This window comes from Eutrema salsugineum, unplaced genomic scaffold, assembly GCF_000478725.1.
Source record: "Eutrema salsugineum unplaced genomic scaffold, Eutsalg1_0 scaffold_1, whole genome shotgun sequence".
In the NCBI taxonomy this organism is placed as follows: domain Eukaryota; kingdom Viridiplantae; phylum Streptophyta; class Magnoliopsida; order Brassicales; family Brassicaceae; genus Eutrema; species Eutrema salsugineum.
In genome coordinates this window covers 10,548,862-10,559,950 of record NW_006256909.1, presented here as the reverse complement: position 1 = coordinate 10,559,950, position 11,089 = coordinate 10,548,862, and the positions used below count along the sequence as shown (strand labels likewise).

Here is an 11,089-nt window from a genome sequence, read left to right as displayed (position 1 = left end):
GGTTGAGCGAAGCTTACATTCGTTTATGTAGCACGATCGGGCAACGGTCTGGTTACCTCGGAGAGTGTAGATACCGTCGGAAGTCGGGAATTTCAGGCATTGATGATACGTAGAGGCAACTGTCTTCATCGCATGTAACCAAGGTGTGCCCAAAATAGCGTTGTAGATCGCTTGTTTGTCAAAGATGAGGAATTGGATGATCTTTGCAACTCCGGCGAGGCAGATTGGGATTTTAGCTGTGCCGACCGTCATGCAGCGTTCGCCATCAAATCCCGTGAGCGGCTCGATAAAGGGCTCAATCTTAACTGCCCGTATCGATGAGAATGCGACTAACTTCGACATCGTCGAGAAGTAGTTCAACGACAAGGGCGTCGTTGTGTGGTTTGTGCAACCCGATTGTGTCGGCTTCGGTGAATATCAAAGGGGTTCCCTTCGGTGGATCGTGCAAGAGTTTAGGCGCGGTGGCGGCCTGTCTGCTGTATTCCTTGATGGCCCGAACTAAATAGCTGCAGGCTTCGATAGCTCCCATAATCATGTTGACACGTTTCTTTGCTTTGGGAGTATGGTTTTCTGGCGCGGGTCGTCGCGGATGCGTTTCAGTTGCTCGGGTTGGGCAGGTGGATTCGGCGGGGGCGGCGGTAAAGCTGGTAAAGCTGGTGGATCCCTGGCGACAACGTTCTCGGATGGTATGTTATTCGGTCGGGGCGACTTGTTTCTTTGAGCGGTTGATCGACGAAGGTCGTCGAGCGAGATTTGTCATTTCCGGTACTGCGCGAGTAGATATTCCCGTAGATGTCTGCAGTCTATGGTGTTGTTTCCATTACGATTATGGAATTCGCAGAACAGTGACTCGTCTTGATCTTCTTCGCTGTGGATCCACTGCTTGGCCGGTTGTTGGATGGCGTTAGCGTAGAACTTTTTGCGACTCTCGTACCCTTTGCCATACCCAGATTGCGGCTCGTAAGTGGTGGCCTTTAGTCGTTCGGGCTGTTTTGCCGAATAGCTCTGTTGTAAGCTGCCTCCTCTTCTTCTTCTGCGATATAAGTGTTAGCTCGGTGTAGTGCGTCCTCCAAGGTCTGCGGGGGGTTGTGCGTGATCGCACTCCAGAAGCTTGTTTTTATTCGAGCTCCTTTCTGGAGACACAAGAGGGCGGCTTCGTCGCTGATCGTGCAGTTGACGACGATCGTCTTGAAGCGTTGGATGAAGTCACAGAGGTTCTCGTTTGCTCCTTGAGCTATTTGCCATAATTCGGAGTTCTTGGTGTTCTGTCCGATGAACATTGAGAAGTACTTGACAAAGGCCGTTGTCAGCTCCTTGTAGTTATTTATGGAGTTCGCCTCGAGTCGTGAGAACCAGTCGAGAGCTATTCCTCCTAGACTTTCGACAAATAGCTGGCACTGGACCGCATCCTTCTCCTCGGCAGACCTGAACTGGTATCGATTCATGCAGATTCCGAACGAGGTCAAAAAGTGTCGGGGATCGGTATTGCCTTTGTAGATCTTGATCTTGAGTTTCTTCATGTGTTTGACAGGTGTTCCTGCTATGCGCGGTGTAAAGGGTGTCTTTTGCGTTTTCTCAATGACGGTTTCGATCTCCAGGGCCGCGCTCGTTGCTTGGTGAATTTTCGAAGTGATATGGCGGAGTTGTGCCTTCATTGCTTCGAACTCGGCTTCGCGACTCAGATCCGGTGGGGTTGGGGCGACTGCCGATCCGATAGCAGTAGATCGCATAGTTCCGGCCGGGTCGCCATCTGTATTGAGGTCATCAATGATGTTCCGAACTCGAAGGGGAGTTCGTGCTTGACTGAGCTCGGCGATCTGTGCCGCCATCTGACTGAAGCGTTCTTCGCTTCTTTTGTGGATTGCTTCGAACTGAGCGTTGAACACTTGGAGCAGTAATTCAGTTCCAAAACCTCCTACGGCTGGGGGAGTTTGGCCGGCCTCTGTTCCAACGGTCTCCCCAAGGGTTCCTCCTGTCTGCTCCGCAGGGGCTCGGATGTCGCCGTTCCCTTGGCCGATAGGGTTTCCTTCCTCATGGATGTTGACTTGGTCTGTCATAGCTGAATCGATCTCTCCGGAATCCGATCTAAAACTGAGTATTCTGTTAGGCCCCCTACCTGGCGCGCCAATTGTTGATATGTGAATATCGAACAAGGGACAAAACAGTAATTTAGATCGGCAAACTCGGTTTTATTAGATCAATTCAGGAATACAACTGAGTTCGGTTGAATAACGAACTAAGACTTATGAAACTAAGAAGCTAAAGTATTGAGTTCTCAGTCTCTAAGTCTCTCTAGAATCTCTTGTGTCTTCCGGTGTCGATTCCTCTCCCTTTATATATGTCTTCTAAGTCGGTCTTCGTGAGTCTTCTCTGCGATATGGGACCGAAAAGACTTTCTTTTTCTCTCGGTCGTTTTCCTTTTCTCTCGAAAATTTCCTTTCTTCTTGTCAATTTCCTTTTTCTATTCGGAAACTTTTCATTTTCCTCCGAACTCAGAGAATTTTTCGGTTCCTTTGAGAAGCTTCTGACCGACTTTGGCTTATTGGGCTACGTTCGGCCCAAGAACTTACTCGACCCAATGTTTTCGGAACAGTTCCTTCGTAACCCGGGATTATTTCGTGTCGATCTCGGTTTGTACCGGAGAAAACTGGGGGTACGGTTTTCACCTCCAACACTCATTGATGAGGAGCTTTGTTCATCGTTTGGGTTGGTTTGGGCGTAGTGATATTGTTGGAGTAGCCAAGAAGTCAGAAGTCAGTTTATGGAAGCAATAAGAGCTAAGAAGAGGGGTTATGGACTTTGTGGATGTTGATTCCTATGATAAACAGGTGGTCTGTATATTTTCTTTCAGTTTCATTTTTAATTGTATTTGATTAACTTGGTTCCTTATCTTTTTCTGTTTTTTCTTGATGTCAGATATGTGATGAGAAACTTAAAAAAAAATGGAGCAGTAGGTGAACAACAAATTTCCAGCCAACATATTGTTAGTTATCGGGGATAAGCATTTTGCACCATCTGTCAGAAAATACTTCGTCGTTGTACTTGTTGCCTACATAACCGGTAATGCGTAGAGTTGTTTGCAAAAAAACATATGTGGAGATCTCACGTCATGAAGAGCATGTATTAGAAGGAGGAAGAAGAGAAGATTTCTTAAGATTTCAAGATATTTGTGAGTTAAATTTTTCTTTCAAGTTTAAATATGGAAAAATTGTCCTAAAGATAATTTGGCTTGGTTTAAACTTTAAATTTTGGTTTATCTGGCTTGGTTTATATCCACAAAAATCGGTCTCTAACCATACAAACATGAGAAAAAAAGGGATAAAACACAGTTCTCCAACTATGAGCTAATGGAATCATGTCAAATGTGCAGTTATTGGTCAGTAGTCATATGTTATTCAGGCACTACCCAAAAATGGGATGAAAACACACTTCTCCAACTACTACGTATCTGTTGGACTTTTTATTGGAGCATCATTAAGTTGACTTGGATTATCTAGTACAGGTGTTTGAAAAGAAATGAGTAAACTCTCTTGTTTAATGAGATTCTCTCTAATTACATAACCAAATGGTGTTGCTGAAACTAATGGTGGCTGTTAACATATCAAAATGGGCCAGGATTACTAGCGGCCTAAATCAAAGAAGACGATTTTCAAATGAGACCCATAAAAAGCCCATAGATTCACCACACGCCATGTCGTTTTAAGACAAGTTCTATTCTCAAATGCCAATGCACTCATCTTCCGCAGATGTCCCGGCACGTCTAGTGGGCCCTAATGAGTTGCATATGATATTTTCTTGTCAAAACAACATCTACAAATCTTATGATTTCGAATAATTTTATGTGCACATTATTATTCCGTGTGAATATGATAAAACCTATCATCAAATTTATGGTGAACATGATCCTTCTTATTTAGTTAGTAGGGAATAAAATAAGAAGGAACTTGGGTTCATATGTTGTATATGATTGGTCCACTGGGCCCACATATTTTCCATAGGAAGCTTAAAGCGAAAAAAGGTATGCCACATGAAACCGGAATTTACCAAAGTACTCTCCACATCATGTTTCTCCAATTGTTTAGACAACATAATGAAACATTTTCCCTCTAACTTTTCCTTAAAAAATTTACTTCAGTAAAACTATTAATTAGTATAAACAAAACTCTTCGTCTTTATTATGGTGTCGATCCGTCAGTGGGGTATAATTATTTATTTAACTCTGAAAGTCAGGTAAGTGTAAACATGCAGAAACGTGATTTTAAAAGATGGATCAGGGATATTTCTGTAATAAATAAGCAATTTACTAAATGGTGCCCATAAAAAAAGTTATTGTGTTTTTTCTTTTGTTCAAGAAAGAAACATAAATGTGTTCTGTATTTGTATAAAACTACCACTAGACAGAGTTACAGATGCAGGCATGCAGCTGGCGACACAAACTACACCACAAAGAAAGTAGGAATAAAGAACCAAACAGAATAAGTAAGGAACTATCCTTTTGTTGTTAAAAAATTTATTGAATAGTAATGCTTAAAGCGAATGTAGACCGATTCATGTAATATCTACTATTTATTGTATTTTTAGGTAAAATATCTCAGTATTTTTGGGTTATAGATATATCTCACTTCTCGAGATATTTGAATGTCCATGATCTGATATTTTAGATGTTTTGAGAATTTACCAAAGTCGACTAGTTGTTCCAACCCACCAATGCTATATCTACTCATGTTTTTATACATTACCAAGAATAATGTTTACATTATTTAAAAGGCTAGCACAAACTTGTGTCATAAAAAATGCAGTTGAACTTAAATATTTCCTTTTAAAAACACATTAATAAATCAAAGATCCAAGATCCAAAAGATCATGCAAAAGAATCATCTCAAGAATTCCAAAGATCAAAACTTCATAACAAAGATCCAACAATATATTATCATCCATGACCCATAAAAATTCGAAGAAGAATTCTGGAAACAGAGCTTCTTCTTTTCTTGGTTTTTCGTTGTCTTACATCAAAAGTACATTGTTCTGATAATACCATTCCGAAGATTCCAAACCAATCAACGGTTTTCTAAATTAAAGAATAATGATCTTGAAGAAAACCAAATCAACAAAGATGCTTTGTGATATTTGATGTTATCTAATCTCTGAAAAAACCTCAACTGTTTTTATATGGCTGAAACGACGGTGACAACATCGCCGTCTTGCGGCGGAGGAAGATTCAGATCTATCACACAGCGACGGAGCTCCGGGAAGTGTCTTTTTTCCGGCTTCGTCTCTTCTACTACTTCAGCTGCAAAAACCGGTTTTTTCACTTCAATCTCAAGAACCCTTGAGTCTCTCGAGAGCATCATCAAACAGACGGCTAAATCCTGTTCCGGAGAACCGTCCGAGACAGAACTCGCCGGTTCTGGTGACTCGTTCGAGTTAAGATGAATCGTTTTCTGCTTCTTCCCCGACTCGGACGAGTTCTCAAACACTCTCTTGCTCCTTTTCTTCTTCTTCTTCTCCTTCTTCTTGGAAACCTCTGCTCTGCCCCGTTTCATAACCGGGTCTACGGACTCGGGTTCCGTCTCGGTCTCGCTGTCGTAGACGGTGGATGACTCAGGATCCGGATTGAAAACCCGGAAGCTCTTCCTCGGGTTCTCTCGTAGCCCGTAGACCAGAGATTTAGCGTCTGAGGAAGACGAAGAGGAATAGACCGAGTCACCGAGTCTTTTCCGAGTTGATGGGTGTGATGAGACCAAGTGAGACTTCATGTGACCACCAAGTGCCCTGCCATTACAGAAACTCTTGGAACATAGCTTGCATTTGTGTTTCTGCATTTTTTGCCAAAGAACAAGAACAGAACAAAAGAAACCTTAAGAAGACTTTAAGTTTCTCTGTCCCAAATTTGCGTAGAGAGACTGTTGTAGAGAAGACAAAGAAAGAGAGAGAGAGAGAATCAGAGAAGTTAATAAGAGTAGGTAACAAGCATTCCTCTCTTTTTCACAAACCCCCAAAATTAACAATTATGACTTTTTGGTCCATACGATAACTACTACTAATGATACGTAAAGATAACTTTTTTTAGTTAGTTTTAGTAGAACGATTAAGAGAAAAACTATCCCATTTTTAATTCTACTGACAACGATAACCACCGAGTATAGAATCTCTCTAATTAATCCAGAAAGATTGGAATTTTTAATAATTTGTTTGTATCTATCGTGAATGAAATTATATATGTTCTTACAAACAAACAAATAAAAAGTAAATATATTATTTGTTTATTACAAAGGTAAATTTGTTTAAAAGATAGAAGAAAGGAGACAACAAAGCACCCCGAAAAAAAAAAGTTGTTGCTTTGCCTTTTATTGACTAGACACTTCTCAAAGCATAGATGAGTTCAGAAGCTCAACATAGACTTAAAACAAACAAATGATGATTCAAACAACAACTAAAAATAAACTTAAAACAAAGTATGTGTGAAATATGTTGGTTGGGTTAGTTGAAGGATTTGTAATGGCAGAATCGGTTGAAGCGTCGAGGTTGAAATGATGTAAACGGTTGTATTAGTTTACATTGATTTCATTGGGCGTTGAGGTTTAAATGCTGAAATGTCATTTTTAACGGTTTAAACATTTAAATAACCCAAAAAAAAACATTTAAATAACCTGATAGTAATGAGTTTTCATAGTTAGAATAACCAAAACGAAACGATCTATATAATCATCACATGTATATAATTGTAAATAGATTGGTATAATCCAACATACGATGCTCGACCCATTGGTGACCTGAATGTCTACACAATGATGATTGGAAAGGTCCACGTCTCTTGAGCCATTCCACCTATTAGGGACGTCCAACATCGTTTCATATTTTTCGATTTTTCTTTTTTTAATTCTCATCCTTTCGTAAGTATGAAATCTAAAACAAATTTGCTATTCCTACAGTTTTTTTTTTCTTTTTATTAACGTGTTATAAATCTTTAGAGTTTATAATGTAGGCATTTCTAATCACTAGACTACCGGAGATCTAGCCTTTTGGAATTTGAATATTCAGAGAAAAACATGTTTATAGAAATATATGTTTTAATAGATTTCGTATTATAGTAAGGTGAAACCTAGTTGAACTTTGTTTTTGAATCCAATTTTCCGTTACATGTTTTGCATTCTTTTTCTTTTTTAATAACATGACATGTTTTGCATTCAATTTGAACTGGTTTAGCTGAATTGAGAACTCCTGACTGTCATTCTTTTGTTTGCAGGGGAAATTATACTCATTGCTCTTATTTCAAATTAAAGAAAAAGACAAAACAACTTTGTGATGGGTGATTGGGTTCAAGTATATGATTAGTTTCTTAATAATTTTCGAACCGGGATTGGATTTTGTGTATGGCTGCAGTTTCAACAAACTTGACATATTCAGAATGAAACCTCTTTCTACTTTTTCACTTTTATGTCTTGACCCAAAAAAAGGGACTAATTTACGGATATAAGATTCAATATTCTTGGTCATAAGAAAGATGGTTTATCTTTAATATATACGCCAAATCACTTGTAATCAATTAGAGGATTACTATTTGTCGTATTGACTATAGCCACAGTTCTTGTTTTGATTCATAGACAGCATTTGCCATTTGGATATCAAATAGTAAACATGGCTATTAAAATAAATCGAATTTGCATGGTCATAGATATAGCAGTAGACAGAAATGCATAATATTGTCATTATACGCATGGTAATCATGGTTTCATCAGAAAGCTGATCAAAGAATTTATCATTACCAAGAACCAAGAATAGGAAAGGCAAAATTTTGAATTTGAGTTGTTAGAACTTTAAGACATAGTTGAGTAAAGAAGAGGCTTACACAATGGAATCTTTAGTGTTAACTACTTAGGTTTGCTTCAATCTCAATTTTCACCCTATCCATAACTCTTCAGACAAAAACAAAACAAAAAAAAACTTAATAATCAATTAAACTCATCTAAATAAATGTATAATCGACTACAAGATACCAATATTTAAAATATTTAATTGCTGAAAGAAACCGAGGGGGAACAGAAAAACCCATCACTTTTTTTCTCGAAACAGTACAGCATGATCCAAGGATATTAATGTTTACAACTTTTAAAATACTCCCTCTGTTTATAATGAATTTGAGTACTATTCCAAGAATATGTTATTATTGATTTTAGATCTAAAGAATTTTATGCAAAACAGGTTTTAAAAATTGATGGTTATTCTTTTAAAAACAGTTGTTATATAAATCATGATTCGCGACACGTGAACAAATAATCCAAACAGAATTTTGTCCTGACAATCCTCTCGTTTGACACTGCCTAAGGTGTGTCTCTCCGAGCGTAGAACAAACATAAAAGGCATTAAATAACACTCAAAACCGAATCGAACCGAACAAACCAGTGTACCACAAAATCCGTCGAAAACAGTATGTACCAGTACCAGTGTACCAGTACCAGTGTACCACTATTTGGAATAAACAGCTGAACTTTGAGTGCTCAAAATCTTGAAAAAACAAAATTCTTTCTAACATTTCACATTGAAAAAAAAACATGTTACATAACAATGTTCAGGCTTTAATATTTCTAATTCGACCTGTATGAGATCTTTTTTATGTCCAACTATTCTGGTATCACAAACGAACATATACTACCGTATATGGTAATATTTTATACTATATATATTGTATATATATACATCGTTCTATTATCTGTAAAAGTAAAACTGGTCTTACTTTCTTTAAACCTAAACTAAATTCACTTGAACATTAAGAAAAGAAGACTTTAACGCAAGAGAGGCTTCTCAAGATCAAACTCCGTTCTAAGCACACTTTCTTCTTCTCCTACTTTTTCGTCATTTCCTTCTCCACAATCTTCTTTCCCTTTAGCCCACAGAACGAAGTAGAGTCCTCCAAACATCAACGCCATTCCCGCAAAGCTAATTTCATAAAGACAACAACAAGAAAGAAGATAACTAACTTCTCTTTATGTCTCAAAAGATCACACTTTAAAAGGAGAAACTCTGCAAAAGAAAAGTACCTTCCAAGGTTGAAACTCTCTTCCATGGAGAAAGCAGAGACAACAACACATACCACAGTTGCAATTGGACTAAAGAGTGACACAATCACTGGTCCTTTCCTCTTAATCACCCATGCATTGAAACTTAACCCTCCTCCACTCACCAACCCTCCCTACAAACAATATTCTTCATTACATTTTTCGACACATTCAAACGTTGCAAACCATACATGAATCTAGAGAAAAATACGTACCAGCATTGAGTATCCCACAAGGTGGCCGAGACCGATTACTGATGCACTTTCCGTGTCCATACTCCCTTTAAGAACATACTGCAAAGCTATCATGGTGATCCCACCGATCAAAGTTACCACTGAAAACATAGATACAGGCGCCGGAAACTCGACTAGTATTGATGCCTAATCAGGAATATCGATGTGATTTCACAAACAAACAAAAAAGGATTAGTGAATGATACATAATAGCTCTAGAGCTAAGAAGGGAAATGAAGTGAAACCTGGAGGACAATACTAGAGGACAAGCAGCAGACTGAGAGGAAGAGGTAGAGGCAACCTAAGATCTTTTCCATGTCCAAAACGACGTCGTCAGAGACAATAGGCATAGCCTCAACCGAGCTCGAAGTGGCAGTAGTAGTACTGTGCATTAAGCTCATAATGAAGGCTCCCATCACACATAACACTGTCCCTCCCACCTTAACTCTACTGTACATGCAACTTAGCTTCACTTTCTCCATCCTTCACCATGCCAATTATTCACATCCCATTAAATTTAAAGCTCTAACCTTTAGATATGATAAATTAACAGAACAGTAAAGGATTTTACCCAACAGCCCAAGCAATGACGAATATGAAAGCAGGAGAGAGATTAGGCATAGCTGTCGCCATTGATGCAGAGGTGTGTTTCATTCCTTCTATGAATAACCACTGGAACAGAGTCACTCTGTTTCAAACACAAACTTCTCTCTTAATCAAAATTTACTTTTTTTTTGCAATTTTTTTGCGAGCCTTTTTTAGATCCTTCTCTTTCACAGAAGAAGCAAGTAAGCATCATACAATAAAAAAACATACAGAAGTTAAAAGGACTTTTTACCCAACAAGAGCAACCAAAATCAGTTTTGTCTTCAACTTGAAACTTAAACTTCTGGGCCATAGTTTCCTGCAAACACCCACCACCAAAAAGTAAAATTAGAAATTAACAAAATCCCAAAATTTTCAAAAAGAAAAATACTAATAAAAGTTTGGAATTTCTTGGATTTGTTTATCTAAAGTTTGGAACTTTGCTTAGTTGATTCAGAGAGTTGTGATTTATAAAAGGAAAAAGAGTTACCTTTCAAGGAGAAAAGCGACAGGAGTGATGAGAAGAAATGATGCCAAGTTTAAGAACATAACAATGAGAAGCGGGTCGACTCCAAGAGACAACAACTTACTCAGTAGCTCCGAGTTTCCAGCGTAAATCACCTGAGCTCCGACCAATCCTCCGATTATTCCAACTTCTTCTATCGTCTCTCTCTTCATCCTTTTTCGCCACCGACCAAAAAAAAAAGGCTGAATCAGTTTGTACCCACTTAGCAATCGAACACCAGCTTTCGATTTTTGTGGAGAAAACTGAAAAAGCAGAGAGAGAGAGAGAGAGAGAGAGAGACTTTAATTTGTTTTTACTAAATGAAAACAGAGGAGACGCTTTCTTTCTGAACTCTTTCTCTGGTAATGCGTATGCTTGAAGTTGAAACTTTCTCTCTATATCTCACTTCTTCCTTTTTTGAAGACATGTGTCCATACGTTGCATTGTTTTTATGGAAGGTCTCGCCATTATAGCTTTTTGGGGAAGTGCAGATATTTAATGACTTTTAATTAACTATAATTCTTTTTATAACAAGAGTCCTCAAATTTTGGTGTAATGGTTTGGTTTTGAAAATAAGACAAATTCAAAATCCGGTAGAGAACCTAGAGGTTATTTAATTTGTTAAGGAATCATTATTTTTGGTGAGTTTGAATATGACCTTTTTGTTTTAGACATTGAATTACTTCAAATTGGAGTCATCTCATCTGATC

General features: G+C 38.3%; 2 protein-coding genes across 5 annotated transcripts; both read right to left on the bottom strand.

Moving 5' to 3' along the window:
* Nucleotides 1-4,940: 4,940 nt before the first annotated feature.
* On the bottom strand, nucleotides 4,941-5,903 carry LOC18030771 (zinc finger protein ZAT9). Its single transcript, XM_024149864.1, has one exon. It carries the CDS (start codon nucleotides 5,820-5,822, stop codon nucleotides 5,166-5,168), a length of 657 nt encoding a protein of 218 aa, XP_024005632.1. The 5' UTR covers nucleotides 5,823-5,903; the 3' UTR covers nucleotides 4,941-5,165.
* A 2,727-nt stretch (nucleotides 5,904-8,630) lies between these two features.
* Nucleotides 8,631-10,847, bottom strand: LOC18030770 (WAT1-related protein At4g16620). Of its 4 annotated transcripts, none has more exons than XM_024149781.1 (8): nucleotides 10,786-10,847; nucleotides 10,365-10,553; nucleotides 10,128-10,193; nucleotides 9,861-9,977; nucleotides 9,535-9,772; nucleotides 9,272-9,436; nucleotides 9,039-9,190; nucleotides 8,631-8,937 (listed from the first exon to the last, which is right to left on the bottom strand). In XM_024149781.1, exons 1-8 carry the CDS (start codon nucleotides 10,845-10,847, stop codon nucleotides 8,784-8,786), a joined length of 1,143 nt encoding a protein of 380 aa, XP_024005549.1. In that variant the 3' UTR covers nucleotides 8,631-8,783. The 4 variants fall into 4 exon arrangements, with proteins under 4 accessions (XP_024005549.1, XP_006414322.1, XP_024005547.1 ...); XM_024149779.1 differs by having other exon boundaries at nucleotides 8,784-8,937; nucleotides 10,681-10,817; XM_024149780.1 differs by lacking the exon at nucleotides 10,786-10,847 and adding an exon at nucleotides 10,697-10,714 and having other exon boundaries at nucleotides 8,784-8,937.
* Nucleotides 10,848-11,089: the final 242 nt, after the last annotated feature.